This window comes from Neolamprologus brichardi, chromosome 8 (assembly GCF_056152115.1).
Source record: "Neolamprologus brichardi isolate AB-2024 chromosome 8, ASM5615211v1, whole genome shotgun sequence".
In the NCBI taxonomy this organism is placed as follows: Eukaryota; Metazoa; Chordata; class Actinopteri; order Cichliformes; family Cichlidae; genus Neolamprologus; species Neolamprologus brichardi.
In genome coordinates, this window is record NC_142111.1 from 16809785 (window position 1) to 16831272 (window position 21488).

The window sequence follows — 21488 nt, forward strand, 5'->3', positions numbered from 1 at the left end:
GAAACATATCCATAACACTAAGGTCTGCTATTCATCCCCCACCACCCCCCTTCCTCCTCCTCCTCCTGTTTGTCTTTCTTCTCTGCTGGCATGTTACCAGGCAAGAAGCAGCGCTGGTGTCGTGCCTCTCTTTTTGATTGGCTGGGTAGGGAGAGACAGGCGTGGCCTCGCAGCCCACATATATAAACATTGTTGCAGGACAGACTGCAGAGCTTGGCAGCTGGTGAGAGAAAGAGAGGAAGAGCAGAAGAAAGAAGTTTCCAGATAGAAATTGCAGACAATAACGGTTAAACCTACGCATCTTAAACATCCACAGCGACCTTGAACCACGCAGAATTTAAATAACGAGTAAGTACAATAAATTTATTTGCCAGTTTTGCTAGTTTACAGCTAATTTTGACAGTGAAACAGCTTCTAGCTGCAGTCAAATTAAAAAGCTGTTCTTTTAAAAAATGTTTATTGTTCATATCTTTAGCAGAAAGCTATACCTCAAAAGCCTGATATGTATGTTTAATTAAGTCGTTAAACGTGGAATTAACGGCAGTAGTTGGGTGCTCATCTGTTGCCTTTGTTTCTCCTGTGACAGTTGACCACATAAGCAGCTGATACTGCAGAAAGGACAACCATGCCTGAACTCTTTGCATATACTGACATCGGCAGCTCACCTCCTTCTCCAGTGGACAGCAGCGACAGAAGGCTGTCCTGGGGCAAACTGGTTCAAAGACTGACTGATTTCAGCACACCTGCCAGCAGCAGGAGTATGGAGTCAGGGTCCAACAATAGCAGCAGGAGTGATCTCTCAGACTCAGGTAAGCAATGCTGCATTGGCATCTCACATCTCATGATTCTTTTCTTCTGTATGCAAGTTTCAGGTTCTAACCCATTCTTGTCTTTTACACAGGTTCAGATGTTTCAAGTGACTTGTGTGCCTTCAATGAGGACCTGTTTTACGATCCAATGGAGGAGACACTCTTAAAAGAAGTAGTGGACCTGATTGCACGAAGTCTGAGAGAAGCCAAAGACACAGATTGCGCCTTAAGATGTACAAAACTGCTCATTCCAGACAAACTTCTGGAGCACATTGGACAGGAGCTCCTTCATCTGGCAGCTAGTGAGCCCTGCGGTTTAAGAGGGGCTCTCATTGACCTCTGCGTTGAGCAAGGGGATGTTTGTGAGAGCATGGGACAGTTATCTGTGGACCCATACCTTGTCCCTACATTTCAGCTCGCTCTGGTGTTGAGGCTAGAGTCGGGCGGCCTTTGGCCTAAAATTCAAGGACTTTTTAGCACAAAGTCTCCTTCTACTCCAGTAGTGAGACAAGCTATTAAACTTAGCACTGGTTTCCGTGTGATCAAGAAGAAGCTGTATAGTTCTGAAGATCTTCTAATTGAGGAATGTTAAGTAATACAAACACTGATGTGCTTTGATGCTGACAAGAGGACAATAAAAGCTCACAAAGGGGCCTATTACTGTAATTACATGTATATGAAGCATTCTGAAGTGTATCAGATGGACTTTGTCATGATGTAGTCTACTGTTCCCACTGTAAAGGGGCTAAACTTTATGGTACCTGGAGCAGGCAGTGCTTCTAATACTCACTCACTGACATTCAGATTTTAAAATGACAACATGTAACCATCATATTATATCTGGTGACATGGCATTTACAAGTATTGGAAGTGCATACCTCAGTTTCTATTGAAACTAAACAACGGCAGCTAGCTATATTGTTATAGTTATTATTCAAGTTCATTGTGTTCTTTTTCTTTTTATACATGACAGTTAATTGAATTGGACAAAGCCTGATGAAGTGGTACACCAAGAGAACATTTGGTAACCTTTGTGAACTGTGAAAGGTCTACCCTTGCTTGCCTAGTGCATTGTTTGTGCAAGCCGCAGCTAAGATTACAAATGTAACTTGATCTTGTGTTGTGCAGCCCTGTCCTGCTTCGGTTGATATTCAAATACTCAGTGAACTTTTTTTTTGTACCTTTATTGAATGCAAATAAATTATTGTTTTCTAACATTTTGTTTTTTCTTATTATTATTTATTCAATCTTTCATATCCAAATGATCCATAGTTGACTTCGCTGACAGAGTTAGGAGAGATCTAAGAATGAGAGAAAGCGAATGAACATCATCAAGTCTTCAAATGTGCGTGCATGTGTGAACCCAGTCTGCAAAATCTACAAACGCAAACTACACTAGAGCACACCAGCTGGTGCGGTGAGGTACAGTGTTTAACGGTATTCCGATGCAGAACAGCTGACAGGAATATGTAGCAGCCATTAAAGCCACATCATGTACGATGACGCAAAAGTTTAAAAACCTAAAAAAAAAAAAGCTAGTGTGAAATTTGAAGAAGTCAAAGTCATGAATCAGAGGTGCAGCATCTGCAGTCTGCAAAAAAAAAACAGCTGAGTGTGTTTGTGCTGAAAGAATGTGACGCTGCACATCCTGCCAGGCACATTTTGCACGTCACTGAAGAGCTGAACGTGCATGCAGCCATGTCTCTAGTTCCCTGTCTCTGTAAGCCGGCCGGCACACTGTACGTGCCAAATGCGCTGACTGAGCTTTTGTCTCCCATACTGTGCCTGTTCTGTTCAAAGCAGAGAGTCACACTTAGCACGTTTGAGCAACCATGTTTATTTTCATCTAGAATTAAAAACATGGTGGAAAAACAAAGTGAACAAGATCTGTATGGTTTTCTTATCCTCTCTTTATAATCTATTTCTCCAAGAAATAATACAAAGAATAAGTAGCATACTATAAACTTAAAAACGGAGACAAAAAATGGCTTTTTCCGACAGATTGAGCAGAGACGTGACAGTTCCCAACTTGAACTGGTTAAAGTCTCATTTTGTGGATCACCACGTCTCATTCTCATGGCATTTATTGTGAAGTTGTACTACATGTTTGCCCTTAATACATTTAAAGGAGGTAAAGTGACAGGGACATGTCCTAGTGGCTATCTCACACACACAGCAGAAGAAGACAAATTTCAGGTGTTCAAGTGTCTAAAAAGCCTAGACATTTGACATATTAGATTACTACTGCATAGTCTGAGAATGTGCATCTAAAATCAAAACCCCTCAAACTTTTCTCCATTGAATTACAGCATAAAATCAAGGAGATGGCATTCAATGTGGCATCTGTTATATTGCTACATAAATAACATCCATATGACTACATATAACTTAAGTATGGTCAGTTTTCATACTGCATTCCCCCCAAAACAAATATAAAGTGTTCTTTATGTTCTTTCTTTAGTGCTTGGAGGTTCTCATTCTTAGAATTTGTTTTGACGTTTAGACATGGAATGCGCCTCCCTGTGTACTCAGCACCATTATGCCAATCCTAATTGATTGGTGATCACATTATCATCAAATTAGCATATTCTAAACATGTTTTCATGACCACAAATCACTATGATTTTTATTTCCACAATAATTTGTCAACACAACTTCCAGTTTTTCATGTATTTCATGTAACAGGGTTTTTGGAAGATCTGGAGTGTATATGTGCCTATCTCTTAAGTACTTCGGGTCAACTTCTGTTGTTTAAATGTGCTATAGGCTATAAATAAAATAGATGTAACAGTCCCCACAAAAAAATAGTTTCGTTTTTATACTATGGTATTTTTTGTAATGGAAAAATACACAAACAAAAGAATTCATTTAACACAATTCAGTGGGATACATACCAAACTTAGAGGATAGAAACAAAGTATGAATCCCATCATACTAGTATCGATCCAATACCACAGTGCTGATATCGATACATTCGATATTTGTATCATTCACCTCTACTATGCAGTCTCTCAACCTGCAATACAGGCTAGCCAGTTTTACTGTCCACAGACAGGAATGTTAGCTAACTGGGTGCTAGCTGCCTAGCTCATCTTGAATAAAGATAGCTTATTTGTGCAAGCTACTTAAGGGTGGTTGGTTCTGAATGACATGTTTCTTACGATCATCAGCCAATCAGGATTGGCATAATGAAATAAATATTTCTGAGGAATACCCAGAGAGGAGCATCGCATAGTGAGCCATCGAAACAAATGCTTTTTTGAGAACCAGAGTTGCGCAAGTGACCTAAAGTTTTTCAAACCCACATTTTTTGAGGATAGCAAGCTATTTTAAGTACCATTTCCATTCTAATACACTATATTAACGCTATATCTTTTTACCACATACTAGACTTCCACAGAAATTGTTTGAGTTAGTTTGTGTGATCTGTTTGGTGACGAGTGGTGCTGGTCTGCTCCTTGTTGAGTCATCTTCAGCCTCCAGATTGTAGAAATGCATCTTAATAAATTACTGGTAATCTTTTGTAGTGATTCTGGAAACCTGGAGACAAGAAAAAAAGAAAGCCTTTTTCAAAACGTCTTCACAGCAAGCTGGTTGACTTTTGTTGACTTTACCACCATTCTTTTTAGAAGTTCAAGTGTCATGAAGCTGTGATTCTGGTAAGTAAAATTGGCCTGATGTGCTTGCATGATACAAGTATTGACATACTGAAGCCAAATATGGTATTGAGAAAACAGAGGATAACCAAGCAGAAAGCCTTCTGATGGGCTGTCTGTCTGGTTGTGTATTAAGTCTTTAGCCCCATGCAAGCTGAGATAGGCTTCAGCCCTCCTGCAATCCCAAGTTAATCAAGGGGAATCAATGCTATATATTGGAATGTCAATATCTTGCCCCATCCCTGGTGCCAAAATGAGAAAATATTCAAAGTTTGAAGAACTTGCTTTGAATCATGAAAGCATTTTCATCCATGTAAAGAAGCTGTGATCTCGGACAACTTGGCGCAGCTTGGTGTGCGAGCCCTCTGTGCTCTTTGGTATAGATCGCTGTCCCCAAAATAGCGAGCTCTGTATAGCATTCCTTCCTCTGTATAAAACAAACACACACACACACAATTAAAAAACGATCTCAGCACTGATAATGACACTGACAACCACGCCAATACTCATGCTTAAACTCAGATATAAGAATCATTTATTGTCATACTTTGCTGTTTCTCTTTCCAGCAGTTGTTGCGAAGGTTGGAAATATAATCATCCTCCACCGTCCGCTCCAGATTTTTCAGATTCACACCAGTGAATTCTTTGGAGAAATGCTCCCCCACATAATATGGCACCTTCAAGTTCTCAGTCAGCCTCTTCTGTGAGTAACCTGCTGACCTACGTGACAACAGGCCAGAGTGTGGGAGTGTTATCATATGACAGAATGCAGCACAGATCTTGCACCATCTGTCTGTCTTAACACGAGTCACTGCTGACAATGGTTTAAAGCAGGGCCCGAAACTGCAGGCGTATATCTGAACACACAAAGGCAGTGTACTGGGAACGGGACAAGACACATGACAGCAGCACAAACAAGAGGAGCTCTGTGATTAATTGGAACTAACAGAGGTAGCAGCAAATTTATACGAGGAGAAACAACAGCAAATACTGCGAAGGCAAATCTAACACGACCACCAAGCTTATGCAAAGATCGACTGAAAGCAGAAGTACCGTGAAAAAAACCTGGGTTGGACTCTGCTAACGTAGAGATAATCTTTTGTCTAAGTCCCTCGCAGTTTTGCAGAACAGTTAGTTGTGTTACTTTAGATTTTTGTGTTACAAGGATCACACTCACGGCCTGAAGCTGAGGCTGTAGGAGGGGCTGTTGACCATTATTTGACTGAGAGCTGACACAATAACCAGGATGAGGATGGGCATGACTTGCACAAAGAGGGCGAGACCTCCCTGTGGAAAAACACATTACAAACAAACACACACAATCTCTGAGAGAAGCCTCAGCTTGTAAAACGACAGATGACTAAATGTCTCCCCCTGCTGGCAAAACATAAACAACTCTATACATTTACAGTTTAGCTTTTTAAGTATCAAACTTACATCTTGCTGTCGCTCTCTTCTCTCCCGCCTTTGGTAACGCATCCGTCCATTATTGTATACGTGAGCATGGCCTAGATTGATTTAACACATTTAGCACATGAAAAACGCACTACAGAAATATATATATTTGCAATTAAAATACTCCGTCTCACATGCATTATATGGAAACACCAAACTATGAGACTAACTTGATGGATAGCCTCCTCCAAAGAACATATTAAAGAGCTCTTCAGGTGAAATATCCGGCTCAAAGTTTCCATTGTCTGGGCCGTGTCTGGAAGGATGTCTTCTCTCTTCCTCACACTGATCGTACTGTCTCCTTTTGTTAACATTGCTCAGAACAGCGTACGCATTGCCAATAGCTGTTGGAAAGTTATAACATGAAGCTGCTATAAGTTGCTTTCTGTAAGTGCTATATTAACCTTGGATGAGTTTAATCGCCGTCTTACCTTTAAACGCCTCTGTTGCCCCAGGAGCGCTGTTCTTATCTGGATGGAATTTCAAAGCAAGTTTTCTGTACGATCTCTTCAGTTCATCCTCTGAGGCATCTTTTGACACCCCGAGAATTTCGTAAAAGTCTTTACATTGTTTTATCCTGTGCAGAGAGCACATGATTACAAATTTCAATCACAATTGCAGTCAATATACCCATCAAGGAGTTTATTTTAACCAACAGTATGTTTATGTAATCAGCAGTCTTACGTACCTCCTCACAGCTTCTAGCTGATCAGCCATGTAGGATTTTGAAGACTCTGCAGGCTTTTCTTCAGGTCTGGCGTTCTCCTTTATGTTCTGCCGTTGTCGAGGCTCCGACACCCCGCTGAAGTCTGAATGGATATCTTGTCTGGGTGTAAATCCATTCTTTGCTATTACATCCAGCAATACTAGAAGATATGTTCAAAGATATTCTATCAAGTACTCAACAGCAGTTAAAAACACAAAATTTTCGATAGTGGGACTATCCATGTCATTAATCAGATGTAAAGCAACCAAGCAATCAAGTTCAACGGTATTATAAGAGCTTATTGGGGGCAGAGAATAAAACTGTAGCTATGTTTGAAAATCATTAAACTAAATATAGTTTTTGTTGGAGGATCTGTCTGCTTGCGCCATTGTTTTTCTGCTTGCACAAATCTGAAATAACTAAAACAAAGTGGCTTGAACCGTTATAACTAAAATCAAAAACAAAAACCAGCTTTATTTCTTTTATTTTATTTTCAGATATGCTGTGGTTGCAGTTTTAACAGGTTTTATATTTATATGTGAGGTGGGTCATGGTCTAAGGCGTATCTGGTGTGGAATCTAAGAAGAGGTACAGTTGGGCACAAGCACATGCCACCATGTACAGTGGTGCGAAAAAGTATTTGCATCCTTCCTAATGTCATATTTGTTTTGCACATTTGTCCCACTTCTATGTTTGAGAATCAAAGAAAACTTAATGGTAGACATGGATAACTCAAATGTAATACAAAGTGCAGTTTTTATATCAGGATTTCATTTATTAAGTGAAAAAACTAACCAACCTACCTGCCCCGTGTGAAAAAGGTATTGCCCCTTAAACCTAATAACTGGTTGTGCCATCCACGGCAGCAAGAACTGGCATCAAGCATTTGGGATAACTCACAATGAATCTTTCACGTCACTCTGGAGGAATTTTTGGCAGAATTTTTGGCAGAATTGTTTCAGTATGAATGGTCTGTTTAAGGTCATCCTAAAGTATCTGAATAGAATTTAACTCCAGACTTTGACTAGGCCAACCCAAAACCTTCATTTGGTTTTTATTTAGAGGTGGACTTGCTGGTTGCTTTCAGATTAAGTTTCTGCGATTGAGCTTCAACGCAGAAACCAATCGCTGGTCTGATGTTCTTTTTATGAAATGCTGTGTGTTTTATGCCAGATGCAAAGGCACTCAACCTTTCTAAAAAGGTCAGCTTTTGTCTCATCAGTCCACATAATTTTGTGAGCTTCTGGATGAGCCATTGATGTGCTCTTGGAGTACTATTGGTAGGTCAGGTACTCCTGGGAAGGTTCACCACTGTAAATAATGGCTCTCACTTTGGTTCGCTGGTGTCCAAAAGCCTTAGAAATGGCTTTCTAACCCCTTCCATACTGATAGATGCCAATGACTGTTTCTCTGCACGTGGCATAATGTGTTGCTTTTTGAGATCTTTTAGCCCACTTCACTTTGTCAGAGATTCTATTAAAGTGACTGATCGATTCAAAATGAATCCAAGATGATCTCCGTGTAGTACTGAATTTTGTTTGATGATCTGAAGCATGTAAGTGGCACAAATGTACAAAAAAATACAAAAACAAGAAAAAGACAATCTTTTTCACAGCAATAAATATAGTACATTTGTTTGCACGTGTGGCTATATTGATCACCTTTCTGTTTTTATTCAGCTGAATGTTGTATTTCTGTATTTATTTATTTATTATTGAGCTAGATTGGCGAGCTTAGAAGGATAATACCTGTGTTGTCAAAAATAATTTTTGAAATAATCACGTGAAAGTAACATGTAGTAATCTTGGACATCTAGGACTTATTTTGCCTTTCTCCCAGTCCACTCCTGTTCACCTAAATTAAAGGCTTAGCTTTCTGTTAGAAAAGCAAATTAAAGCACAGCAGACACTGATGGGACAGCTTCATTTTAAAGTGAAATTCGTACAAAAAAAAAAAGAATAATAAGAAAAAACGCAGAAGCTGCATAAATGAACCAGCTAGCTTAAGTGCTATCAAAGGCCCTGGCTACATTCGCTGCTCATGAGAAGTGCAGGTGATGCTGCAGGCTGTGGAGGTGATGATGCGCATCTTCGCAGCTGAATGTGCGCCCCCCTCCCCCTTTCCCCCCATATTGACTTACCTTTGGCTTTCTCTGTCGGGAAGAGCCTCTGCGCCTTCTCCAGGAACCTCTGCGCCTTGTCCGGCTGTTGGTTGGTTAAGGCGGCCGCTGCAATGTCAATGCAGCGCTCCGCTTCGTCCCTGTTTACTTCCATCGCAGCAGGCATCAGCAGCAACTAACTGGACCAGAAGTAAATACGGGCGCCTGATGATGACGCCAGATAGATGCTGCAGGAAAAAAATATATGTATCAGTCAGTCGGTGATATGCATTTATCAATGTGGTGCTAATTTTTTTGTCTGCTGCTGGAGCATGGGGATTGGAGATTTTAGTAATAGGTGAGCCCTGTTTGCAGAAAATCAACAGTATCGGCTGCGTGCGCTGCCCCATTTCACCATTAGATGGCGACAGATTGTCATTTTTTTTCAAATGTAGGTCAAGAGGGTGAACACCCATTGGTGTGTTCATCCATCCATCCAACCATCCATCCATTTTCTGCTGCTCGCCCGGGTAAATATGGGCCGTGTGATCCTTAATTTGGTCATGCAGTGTGTATCTGTTTCTATTTTGCAGCAGAGTCAAAGCTCTTCTTCACATGGTGACGTAAACAGCCTATTCGATCTGTTTTGCAGGGTTTATGGAGACTCAGTTGTTTTTTCCCGTCATGCCTAAAATACTTTTTCTGGTGTTCAGCAGCTTATGCTATTTTTAGGCACATTGAAAGTTTTTATTTCTATAGACGGAGAATGAGGATGACGTAACAGATGAAGCATCCTATTTTCCTACGTGGGTGGAGGACAGGGGGGAGGGGGCTCTACTGCCGGGGTTTGGGTACAGTAACTTGTTTTGTTCCACTTGCATCGTTAACACAGTGCTTGTGTTTCAGTCCACGCGTGATTTCAAAAGGAAAACGGTTACACGGTTCAATTTTTGTGCGTGTCTAGACAGCAACAAGATCGGCTAGTCTCCAGGGGTGGCAAATATACATCTGGCAACCCGGAGAATGAATAAAAGGTGAACAGCAGATAAACAAACAGCCAATCAGAGCCCGAGCTAGAGGCGACAGGCGAGCGCTCATTGGTCGGCCACACCACGAGTTCCAGTTCTCATTGCGGAGCTATCACTCTCCCTTTTCTGGGTTACTGTAATTTTGGGTCAAGCAGACTGTCCTCCGTTTATCTCGTTTCTGCCCTTCTGCCTATCTTCGGTGAGTTATTGAGTAAAATTTTTCCCTCCCACAGGTGTTTCATCAGTTTTTTTTTTTGGCGCGTTGGAGCGTCGCGTTACCGCTTTATAAGTCAGCATCATCGCTACCGTCTTCCTCTTCATCCTCCGACAGCGCCAGCCAGCAAGCAGCTAGCCTACCGGGGCTAGTCAGCACAAAAATTAATTACCATATTGACAAAACAGCCTCCATTACACACAAAAAGCGCCGAGGCGACTGACTTCTCTCCTCTGTTTGCCGCTCACAGCATCACAGCACCGCTGCCACAATGACGGAGGCGGAGGCGTTAGAGAACAAGCAGCAGCAGCGCAAGTCCAGCAACGGGGATGTTCTTCCAGAGAGCGCCAGAGAAGACGCGTTTGATCACACGTACAAAGAGAAAGAGGGCCCAAAACCTCCCCGGATCATCGTATGGAAAAATGTCATACTGATGACTCTGTTGCACATAGGAGCCTTGTACGGCGTGTTCGTCGTACCTTCAGCATCTCGTTTGACCTTGCTGTGGTGTAAGTGCGAAAAGAAAATTGCCTGTTACGTCCCCCTTTCTCCCTTTTTTGCATGTTGGTTTTGTTTACTTATTTAGTGGAAATCATATTTTATCAAATCAACAGCTGTTATGTCAGCAGCACGTCCTGCTTTTCTCGCCGGTGGTGAATGCAAATAGGCGGCTGCATATATCTGTGATCCTCCCAGCATCCTTCATGGAGGTGGAGGATTATAGATCAGGAATAAAGTCATCAGAGATTACATGTCACAGCACGTACTTTTAAGCTTGGCTGTCAGTAAAAAAAACTGGCCTCCTTAATGTCATGTTTTTAAAAATAAAGATCAAGTAGACAAATCAAGAATAGCTGGATAATTAGCATAAACTGCACTTTATTTATACAGTTTCTTCACTGCTGTGTCACAACTCTTTTAGCTTTTAGTCTTTCATGAACTCAACCATGAAATGTTTTTATTATTAGATTTGGCTTCTTTTAAAGGACACAGCTTTACACTGTAATCTCCTTGTGAAACAGACAGGCCAGTGCTAACCAGGTGACCTGAGGGAAATTTGCAATTTCCGCTGGAAATTGTGCACAAAATCTAATCAAATTCTCAAGAGCCTTTTGGATCAAATTGATAAAGATTGTGGTAAACAAATACTCTAGTGCTTTAACAATTTATGCTATTTGGGGGGAAAAACAGAAGCGCGGCTGTCACGATGTATGTGTCTCGTGATTTGTCACTTGTTGCTGGATGTTCTTCCCAGCCCTAACAATAACAGTGCAATTGTGCAGAAAATAATGCACAAACACTGCAGTGTGCAGCATCTGTGCAACAAAGTGCTTTTGACATGAGCACAAAAGTAGGTCAAACTAATTTGCCCATGTGTTTCTTTCCACAGCTGTACTTTGTTTTTTGATAAGTGCATTAGGAGTCACTGCAGGAGCGCATCGCCTGTGGAGTCACAGATCCTACAAGGCTACATTACCTTTAAGGATTTTTCTCGGTGTAGCTAACTCCATGGCATTTCAGGCAAGCAAAAATGACTGTTCTGCTGACACATCTTTTTAGTATACAAACACACACTTATGACCTGGAGCCAAGATAATAGCAGCTTTTGTTTCACTATAAGTACCGTGCTTTGTCAACAGTGTGCATAATCTTGGTCTTAATTCCAAACCACAGAATGATATCTTTGAATGGGCTCGAGACCACAGGGTTCACCACAAATACTCGGAAACAGACGCCGACCCTCACAATGCCGTCCGCGGCTTTTTCTTTTCTCATATCGGCTGGCTGTTGGTGCGCAAACACCCTGACGTGATTGAGAAAGGACGCAAGCTGGAGCTCACCGACCTGCTAACAGACAAAGTTGTCATGTTTCAGAGGAAGTAAGTGGCATGATTAAGGTTCAGACTTCACACTGCATCTAGTTGCTAAAAAAACAAAGTGCAATGGGTGCAAATAGCAAGACAGTAATGTTGCAGTTTCTATAAATATAAATAAATGTTAGCGTACTGCTGTGGAGATGTTTTCATAATGGCAAGCTGTGTTAGTCATTCTGGTTTAACAAGATGACAATTACTAACATAAGATTCACGGAGAGCAGGCCTGAATGGAAAGTAGGTCAAGTGGGAAAAAAATGAGCATTTTCTTATCTGGCAAACAGAGTTTTTGTATTTAAATAATTATTCCTTAACAGTTAGCAGCATTTTGTTTCTTTTTTGTTGTTGTTTTTTGCTGATACCTACTCTCGCTATCTCCTCAACAGGTATTACAAGCTCTCCGTGCTGGTCACGTGCTTTATTATCCCAACAATCGTGCCTTGGTACCTGTGGGGGGAGTCTCTGTGGGTGGCCTACTTCGTCCCAACTCTGCTTAGGTACACCTTGGTGCTGAACGCTACCTGGCTGGTCAACAGCGCTGCCCACATGTGGGGAAACAGGCCCTATGACAAGAACATCAACCCCAGAGAGAACAAGTTTGTCACTTTCAGTGCTATAGGTATGAACAACACCCCCACACATGCTCATGGCAGAAATTACACACCAGAATGTACAGCACAGGGATAGGGATATTTTAAAGTATTTTTTAAGTAAAATTGAAGAAGAAAAGCCAGATTTTTAATGTAAGTTTGTTACTTTGGTATAGCGTCACCTTCAGAGTAAATGTAATTACATTGTACAGGATACATGTCCTCGTTTTACTTTTATTTGACTGCACAGTTGCGTCAAGCTTTCAGTGCAGTAAAAGTCAAATCATCCAATTATGCTTAAACAAATTTGCTAACCAGTGATTATCATCTCTCTCCCTATAGTTTCTGTTTTGCCCTGTCTTCCTATGCTCTCTCTTTTTTCTTTTCTCTGTCCCCTCACCTCGCAAACGGTCGTGGCACGTGGCTCCCCGTTCCCGCGCTTGGTTCTTCCGGAGGTTTCCTGTTAAAAGCGAGTTTTTCCTTCCCACCGTCGCCGAGAGCTTGCTAATAGGGAATCTTCTGATTGTTGGGAATGCCTCCTTAATACTGCAGGGTCGTTACCTTGCAGTATAAAGTGCCGTGAGGCGGCTGTTGCTGTGATTTCGCGCTATATAAACGAACTTGAATTGGACTGAATTGAACTAAAACAAAAGGAACGACTTTTACAGGCCCATGTAAACATTTTATTTACCAGATGTGCTAAAGGGTGGATAAAATGTTTAAAAACAAAAAGTGCATACTTGATTTGAACCTATTTTATTAACGATTTTTACCTGATTACCACTTTGTCCACCTCCTCCCCTCACTATGCATGCACCTTGTTCAACCAGTAGGAGTCAGCAGTGCAGTGACAAAGAGCACCCGATAGATATATCAAAAGAGCTGGATATTCTAAGATGGCACCCAGCTATTCAACCCATAGCAAGTTAAGTCTAGTTTTAGAAGAGGCACAATTTAGCAGCTGTATCTTTGGTAATGATTATGCAGGGAAGAAAGTCGTCTTTTGTTAGGGAGCATCACACGATGTCACCAATATACCACCACAGTCTGTCATTGTTCCTGCAGTTGCTTCTGAATTGTTTATTTTAGGGATGCAACTGCTGTGCAATTCTCGGATGATATTAACATTTAAAGCAATTTAGTCAATTCCAATATTTTTTTGTAGTTTTGCTTTTCCTTTAAATAACTGAACAGTTTTAAAAGCTGTCAGCTCGTCACATGAGGTTTAAACAATTAGTCAGTGCAAAACTGAATAATGCAGCAGTTAGCTGTCCAACACTGACTATCATTTTATATTGGCGAACAAGGCCAATGCCAAGCTCTTGATCAGTTTTTCATAAAGAATTTATCAGAATTTAAATGTAGAATTTATGTGCATAAAACCGTATAAACTCCCAACAGTCAGAGCCTGGAAGACACAAAATCACTACAAAGCTATGTGGTTGCAAAATAAGTTTTTCTTCAGGGGGAAAAATGTTTCACAAGGTTGTAGAACAAGACGTGTTTATTGGTAGACAAGGTCCACATGGCCAAGCTTTAGTTGCATTAGCTGACTGGACACACGCTAAAATAGGATAAGATAAAGATAAAGGGTACAAAAAACTCTGTTATCAACTTTTTTGGGTAACCCAGTCTTTCTTCATCAGGCTTTGTGCATACAGCTATAAAAGGAAGGTTATCTAGCTAATCAAGGACTACCTACTAAACTCGAGCCAAAAAGGTCATGGAGGAATAAAAATAGAGCACTGCTGGCTGAAACATTTCTTTCGCTGTCTCTCAGTGTGTACCGTTGGCAGCAGCACATGAGAGCTTTCCAACTTTCAGCTTGAGATAACATGATGATGAAGATGTGCTTTTAGGTATAGTTTTAGTATAGTATAGGCCAAGTCTAGTTATTTACTAAGATAATATGACAACGGAAATAAAAGTAATGGTAAATTTCTTGTTTTTACACTCAGCTCTGTAACCAACAGGGAAATTGAGTTTCAGGTGGACAAACTATGTAAGATCACCACTCATGATTGAAGGGTTTTTCCTCTTGTCTCTTCTTTTTCCTTATCAGCCAAATAGCAAATATTGGCTGATAGATCGGCGGTTGATATATTGGTCGGGCTCTTCAATAGATCAATACGTTTTCAAAGCTCAGAATTGCTGGCTGCAGTATTAGTTAAAAAAGGACTTATGTGCTACTGCGTCTTTACTCTCTAGTTGTGTGGCATTGCCATGGTTTGGCTGAAGCAGGTTTGCATCTAGGGCAGCGGTCCCCAACCCCCGGGCCTCGGACCTGTACCGGTCCATGAGTCGTTTGGTACCGGGCCACGAGAGTTGAGGCTCAGGTGTGAAATGTATAGTTTTCAGGGTTTTTATCGGTTTTCAGCTTTATTTTGTTATCGTTTTTATCGTTTACTCGGTTTTCCTGGGTCTTTTCATGTGTATTATGAATAAATTTTCTTTTTTTCGGTACCGGTACTAGTTTTATTTTGTTGTATTTATCCGCGACACCTTAAAGGCTGGTCCATGAAAATATTGTCGGGCATAAACCGGTCCGTGGCGCAAAAAAGGTTGGGGACCGCTGATCTAGGGAATATCATCAGGAAAAGAATGAAACCGAACTTATAAACATTAGAATTCTGGTTTGACAGCCTTTTTTTTTTCTTTTATTTCGGTTTGTAGTACACCTCATGAGCAGGCAAACACCCGACAAAGCTCAGAGACGATCTGAAAAGTGGATGAGGTGGGATTATAAATACTGCAGGGAATGATTAGAGAATGGAAAGGAGGGAAGTGCGGCTCAGGTGACTTTACAGGTGGGAAAAGCAGACAGGTGGGAGCAGCAGTAATGACATCACAGCCAGTGGTATCGAACCACCCAAAACCTGTGACAACACCACAGGCTACACTGCAAACACAGATCCCAGCAGTGAAACGGTTGAAGAATCTTCTTTTTCTTTTAAAGACTGAAAACTGAAAACATGGGACGCGTTGCAAAGACGGCTTTTGACTGAAATCCAGTTTTACATGTTTTTTTAACGAATCGTTCATTCCTGTTTCCTGTGCTTTGCAGGCGAGGGATTTCACAACTATCACCACACGTTCCCATATGACTATGCAACCAGCGAGTTTGGCTGCAAGTTGAACCTTACCACTTGTTTCATCGACTTCATGTGTTTCTTGGGCCTGGCCAAAGACCGCAAGAAGGTGTCCCGTGAGCTAGTCCTGGCCCGGATACAGCGCACCGGAGACCGCAGTGGCTAAGATCGCTAAACTGTGGTCAGCTTCGAGGCAAAACAACCGATAAGAAGAATTTCCACAGTCCTTTGACAGCTATACATTTCTCATTCTCTGAGGATTAAAGTCAGCTTTATAAGGGCCTTGACCACATTTTTGCTTGTTTTTGTGGTTTTTGTAGCTGTAACTAAACAAATTATTCAAGATGGGAAAAAAAAGATGTTTCAGATTTGAATTAGATGCATTTTAAAAGTCACCTCCATTTTCCGCTGTTTTGCCACTTTTGGTGTGCATTCTTCATGCAAGATCAGTTATGTAGCCGATCATTTTTATGTAAGTATGAATTAATTATTCTTCAAAACTGACAAGGAGTGGAGCACTTAAATATGGAGTAACATTTTAACTGTTAAGGTACATTACTGATTCAAGAGTGTTGCCTTTATTGTAGTTTACAACAAGTTTTCAACTGTTCTCATAAATAGATTTAATTTCTGAGCAGTTTAGATTTGAAATGAAGAGGTGAGAGGTCATGTTTGTTTTGCTTTTTGCAAAAAAAAAAAAAAAGATTAAATAAATAAAATGCTTGCTTTAATGAAATATGAGAGAATACTGAGGGAACCCAGACCTTCTTATTAGCCTGAGCATTCTGACAACCAGTAGGCCAAAGCTTTACACAACCTGCAGGGTGCAACACTGGTTGCCTTTAGCAGAAATCTACACTGGATATCTATTGAGAAACGTTCAAGCACTTTGAAAAAGATTAGCTGTGCAATAATTGGACGGAGTTTTCTCGCGATAATATAGGGAACTGGTTTAACATTAGAATGAAACTGCCGCTTAGCGTAAGCAGTTAATGAGAATTGTAACTTTACCTTAGAAAGATAAAAACATTTCACTGAGTTTTTGGGTGCTGGATGAATATATCATTAGTGCCAAGAGCGTGTCAAATGACAACATTTTTACAACCATCTCTGTGGTCCACTAGAGCACACTAAGTCGCCTCTTTGCATAACATGATTGTTGGAGTTGTTTTTTTTTTAACATTGTGGCATGAGCGGCTTTTTGCTTAACTGATTTTATCCAACTCGCGTGACTATTTTGTCCTTAAACATCTGCAGCATGGAGCTCCCTGATAGGTGTAGCAGCCAGTCATGTGGCAGTTCTGGTGTTACAAAACAACATGTCACCCATGCATGGCGATATACTGTAGTAGGTGTTGTAGTGAGGTGTTGTGTCGGTGACTGTGAAGGCAGAACTGCGTCTATTTTTGTAACGTACCGTGGAGCTGCATCGCTTTGGATCATCAGAACCGTTGGCGCCGCGTTGATTTCCGAGCAGGGTCTGGTTTCCCTTTGATGTGCTACAAAGGTCGTTATTTCAGAATTTTAGGTGCATCAGTGTTCATGTTAATCTTTGATTCTGATGTGTGGAATGCGTAGATTATTTATGTGTTTAATTGTTTTTTCTTTCTTATCGACTTTCCAAAAAAAAAAAGCAAAAGAAAATATTGTTCGAACCTGATAAATATATTTCTGCATTCCAATATTTGGCTGACGGCCTTGTAAAAATATATCTTTAAAAAAAAAAATCTGAAAACTGGAGCAATTGTTCATTTGTTCTTAAGAGTCAGGATCAACCTAATGCCTTATGACTTGCATCCATTCCTTCGCTTCCTGTCAGTTGAGTCAAAAATGCTCGAGTACCGCAAAACAAATTTGACTTCTGAGTTCCGTGTTTACACTGAGTGGAACATTGTTTTTCTCCTAAAATCATGTTTAATTTTAGGCAAACGTAGCATGGCAACACTGAGGAATTGTACACGCAAACGGAGGATAGGATTTAAGCGTAAAAGAGTCCGGTACAAAATGAAAAGCTGGCGAGAATGTTACATCGTGAGGTTTAAAGCTGCAGTGCGAAACTTTTGCTTCCCTTTCATGGCCGTGAGAGCAGTTGTGGCGATCGGTGTTGCCCTAGCCGTTGATCACTTCTTCCTTTTTTTGAGATTGTGATCCTTCCCATGAACGCATCGGCTTTCATAGGGTTTCCCACCATTGCTTTGTCTTTGTAGCTATGCCATGGGCGGTGAAAGCCGAAAGCAGGCAGAGCAGCAGCAAGACTCCCAGTATAAAACGGAGCACCCATCAATTGCAAAAGTATGAAAAAGGAGCTGGGTGGAAGTAGGTTGCTTGTTGTAGAGACAGCAACTGAAAACTGGCTTTAAGATCCATGTATTTGTAAGTTAGATGTATATCAGTGGATCATCTTGTTTGGGCTTCCTGAGCTAATGCTATATTTGATATTTAATGCTTTAATTTAACTAAACAGATTTATCCATTAGGCTTACCCAGCTCCGTGAATGTAAATTAATTACTATCCAAAGGTCTCGCACTTTAGCTTTAACTTGGGCCCTGATAGATGGATGGTGCCAGCTTCTCTCAACTCATCACAGCATCTCGGCATAAAAACTTAAAACAAAGGTGCTGTCGTGAGGACATCATTAGAGCACTTACCAAAACAGATGGCATTATATACTATTACAACAACGCCGGCTGGCCAGAGCACCTAAAGCAGCGTTTTCCTAATGAGGAGAGAGAGGGGTCGAGCTGTTTTCAGTCTGATAATGTCTACTGTATTAAAAATCTGAAATAAATTCACAATATTTTCAATACACTTGTAATTCCATTAACAGTTGTTGCTCATTTATTTCTGTTTTCACTCTCTGTGTCTTTGGGTTTTATGATTCTAAATAAATTTGCGCTGTGCATGCCAAACATTTAGAGTAGTTCCATGAGACATTTTGGTTTACACATACTTAGTTCTCGCTTTCAGAATGGTTTTGTAGTTGGCGTCAGGAACAGAGCTAAATACGCCTGTGATTTCTAAACATTTCCTGGATATTTTAAGTTGGCTTTCAAGATTTTAACTCCAATTTTAACTCCATAAGGACGTCTTATGGAGTTAAAATGCTTCTCGTTGTTGTTACTGCTGTCTTCTATCTTGAAATCCTTCACTAAAGTAACAGAGAAATAATAAGTAACACTTTCTTAAGCACTCATTAAAGAGATTTAGTCTCAGCGATATAGATTTAACCTCGAAAGTGAGTAATTGGTGATTTCCTCTCTTTCACGTCATGGTAAAATTTTGGGTTTTGTAAGATTACCAGAAGCCACTGGGCTTTCTGATCTTCATTTAATAGTCAATAAAATAAAATCTGATTTATGAGAGGGGGCTACGCCCCAAATGTATAATCTATATATCTTATAATTTATGTTCAAATCTTAAATCTGTCCATTAACTCTTGGAAATGAAGGACTACATTTAAATGCCTTGTCTGTGTCTACAGTTGTGGTCAGAGTTTTACATACACTGATCACAGATATGAATGTCATTATAATTTGGGGCTTTTAATAATCTCTTTTGAATGATTTCATTTTCCAGGGTGGAATTATTGTACGGCATATATTTTAGTAACTTTTCAAATTTGAATTTATTTAGGATTTTCTTTAATCCACATAGTGTTAAAAAATATACATACAACTATGTACATACACTCATTTAAATCTTAATAAGTGCTGCTAAAGGTGCTTCGGTGTTGCTTAACTTGACAAGGCCAGGGTTTATTGCTTTCTCATTAGTAGTTTCTCTTAAAAAATATTTGTTTGACAGCACTCATTGGATCGACTAACAATCAGAACAATGAAAGCCCAAGACTGTCAGGATCTAAGAAGTAGAACTGAACATTTACACAAGTTGGAAAGTTGTCTTCAAGCAACTATATGCAAATACAAGTTATTCACATGTGTCACCACTTGCAAGGTGTAAACCAGGGGTGGGTGCCTCAAGGGTCAGTGTCCTGCAGGTTTTAGATGTGTCCTTGATCCAACACAGCTGATTTAAATGACTAAATTACCTCCTCAGTGTGTCCTGAAGTTCTCTAGAGGCCTGGTAATGAACTAATCATGTGTGCTGACCCAGGGTGAGATCTAAAACCTGCAATACACTCCAGGCCCTCGAGATGCGCTCAGATGAAAGAAAATTGGGTAGGATGTTCAGGGACAATCTAGGAACCACCAAGGCTCAAGCCTGCTGTGAGATGGAAACTGCTTTAACATCAGTGCGACTGTCACAGTAAAGCCAGTTTTATATGGCCATGAACTTCAAGAGTGCTGACCAAAAAGGAAGTCTCTCTTTCAAAATTGAGAGGTTCAAGCTCAACTGAAATTTGCAGATGCCCACATGAACGAGCAAAATGCCTTATGGAGAAAGGTTTTATGGTCAGACAAGACAAAAATTAAGCTATTTAGCCATAGCGACAAGAGATATGTTTGGATGAGTAAACGTGAGGCTTTCACACCTAAGACCAGTGTACCAGCTGTTAAGCATGGTGGTGGTAGCATCACGCTCTGGGCTGTTTTGCTGTAAAGGTACATCGCACAAAGTGGAGAGAATAATGACAAGACGACTTAAAATTTATTAACGTCGCCTCAAATTAACAGCTAGATAGTTGAAACTTGGACATAGTTGGGTGTTCCAGCGGGACAATGAGACCAAACACAAATCAAAACTGATTTTGGCAAGCATGCTAACTTTAATCTTCTGGAATGGCCTTCCCAAAGCTCCGACCTTGTGGTCTACACTTAAAAGCCAGATCTGTTGAAGAAAACCAACGAATTTAAAAGACCACTACCAATTCTGCCAAGACATTTAGTCAAATATGCAGCTAGGATTATATAAGAAACTGGTAGAGGGCTACCAAAAGTGTCTGGTTAAGGTGCAGTTTGCAGACATTTAGCCAGATCCTAGTGGGGTGTATGTATACTTTTGACCCTGTGGATTAGAGAAAATCCAAAGGAAATTCAAACTTGTTCACCCAATTATTGTTTTTTAAGTCAATAAAGATATATGCTATACAACCACTACACCTTAGAAAATTAACTGTTCAAATAAACATTTAAAAGCCCAAATACAAGGACATTCATGCCCATTATGAGTGTATTGACCCTTCTGTCCACATCTGTACATCAACTTCATTTTGAGTTTAAAATATGTCAAAATGAAGGTTTTTGACATCGCAGTGTTAAATTGTCTCAGTGATATCGTACTCCATAACCCTAACCAAGTTCGAGTGTCTGTGAAGAAGCCAGCTGGAATGGTTTGGGGGATGGCATGTTCCTGGTTGCCTTTGGGCTTCTGTGGCAAAGAACTCATCCAGTGTGCTGCTGGCATAAGTGGTCAAGTCAAATATAACCTCTGCCTGGTTTCCACAGTCCAGAGAGGAATGTAGGACCAGTGTGGTCACAAGAGACCAGTTTAATATGTCAGACGGTACGAGGTTAAGGAGTATGTGTCTCAAAAGAGTGATTCCAAAATCTAATCATGCAATTTTATGCATTTTTTTTGTCTTTGTTCTTTATTTGCTCTGTAAGTGAAGGGTTGGAACCTCTTAAGTGTCATTATGTTGTTTGTGTATTAATGCCACATGACATTATGGAAAAAGTCTAATAAAATGTTGAAGTTTTACAGTCTTTATTTGATTATTTGTTTTTTTCCACCATCTTCCATTCCTGATTTAGAAGCATGAATTGCAAACCAGCCCCTGCTCATTTCGATCCTCAGAAGGAGCAGCCAAAGGGACACGAGTAAAAGACCTGCATTTCCAACTTTGCCCATAATTTTTTCTTATCATCACAGCGTGGACAGACAGGAGGCAGACTGGGTGAATAAAAAGCAATCTGTTTATTCTGGCTATTGTACAAAAAGTCTAAAGCAAAGTTCATAAATGAAGTGGTGAAATCCAATGACACAAGTGCACACAACCAGAAACACACAA

The 21488-nt window shown here is 40.4% G+C and overlaps 3 protein-coding genes across 3 annotated transcripts; 2 read left to right on the forward strand and 1 right to left on the reverse strand.

Moving 5' to 3' along the window:
* Positions 1 to 195: 195 nt before the first annotated feature.
* On the forward strand, positions 196 to 2022 carry ddit4 (DNA-damage-inducible transcript 4). The gene is made up of 3 exons (XM_006791094.2): positions 196 to 348; positions 587 to 809; positions 902 to 2022. Exons 2-3 carry the CDS (start codon positions 626 to 628, stop codon positions 1399 to 1401), a joined length of 684 nt encoding a protein of 227 aa, XP_006791157.1. The 5' UTR covers positions 196 to 348; positions 587 to 625; the 3' UTR covers positions 1402 to 2022.
* Positions 2023 to 2630: 608 nt separating this feature from the next.
* dnajb12b (DnaJ heat shock protein family (Hsp40) member B12b) lies at positions 2631 to 9119 on the reverse strand. The gene is made up of 9 exons (XM_006791093.3): positions 8767 to 9119; positions 6609 to 6786; positions 6352 to 6497; positions 6091 to 6264; positions 5903 to 5973; positions 5643 to 5752; positions 5013 to 5185; positions 4751 to 4892; positions 2631 to 4349 (listed from the first exon to the last, which is right to left on the reverse strand). The coding sequence occupies exons 1-8, from the start codon at positions 8909 to 8911 to the stop codon at positions 4771 to 4773; spliced, it is 1119 nt and encodes a 372-aa protein (XP_006791156.1). The 5' UTR covers positions 8912 to 9119; the 3' UTR covers positions 2631 to 4349; positions 4751 to 4770.
* Positions 9120 to 9819: 700 nt separating this feature from the next.
* On the forward strand, positions 9820 to 21176 carry scd (stearoyl-CoA desaturase (delta-9-desaturase)). Its single transcript, XM_006791091.3, has 6 exons — positions 9820 to 9951; positions 10217 to 10475; positions 11357 to 11487; positions 11641 to 11846; positions 12227 to 12459; positions 15495 to 21176. The coding sequence occupies exons 2-6, from the start codon at positions 10238 to 10240 to the stop codon at positions 15683 to 15685; spliced, it is 999 nt and encodes a 332-aa protein (XP_006791154.1). The 5' UTR covers positions 9820 to 9951; positions 10217 to 10237; the 3' UTR covers positions 15686 to 21176.
* Positions 21177 to 21488: the final 312 nt, after the last annotated feature.

What these genes read in the sequence shown, in the direction of transcription:
- dnajb12b (XM_006791093.3), bottom strand. Translation starts at nt 8,911, where the DNA reads ATGCCTGCTGCGATGGAAGTAAACAGGGACGAAGCGGAGCGCTGCATT. An exon ending in GAAGAGAGCGACAGCAAGAT is followed by an intron (nt 5,753 to 5,902) that starts GTAAGTTTGATA and finishes GTTTTTCCACAG; the next exon opens with GGAGGTCTCGCCCTCTTTGT. An exon ending in CTGGAAAGAGAAACAGCAAA is followed by an intron (nt 4,893 to 5,012) that starts GTATGACAATAA and finishes TGTTTTATACAG; the next exon opens with AGGAAGGAATGCTATACAGA.
- ddit4 (XM_006791094.2), top strand. Translation starts at nt 626, where the DNA reads ATGCCTGAACTCTTTGCATATACTGACATCGGCAGCTCACCTCCTTCT. An exon ending in GAGTGATCTCTCAGACTCAG is followed by an intron (nt 810 to 901) that starts GTAAGCAATGCT and finishes TCTTTTACACAG; the next exon opens with GTTCAGATGTTTCAAGTGAC.
- scd (XM_006791091.3), top strand. Translation starts at nt 10,238, where the DNA reads ATGACGGAGGCGGAGGCGTTAGAGAACAAGCAGCAGCAGCGCAAGTCC. An exon ending in CTAACTCCATGGCATTTCAG is followed by an intron (nt 11,488 to 11,640) that starts GCAAGCAAAAAT and finishes TCCAAACCACAG; the next exon opens with AATGATATCTTTGAATGGGC. An exon ending in TGTCACTTTCAGTGCTATAG is followed by an intron (nt 12,460 to 15,494) that starts GTATGAACAACA and finishes TGTGCTTTGCAG; the next exon opens with GCGAGGGATTTCACAACTAT.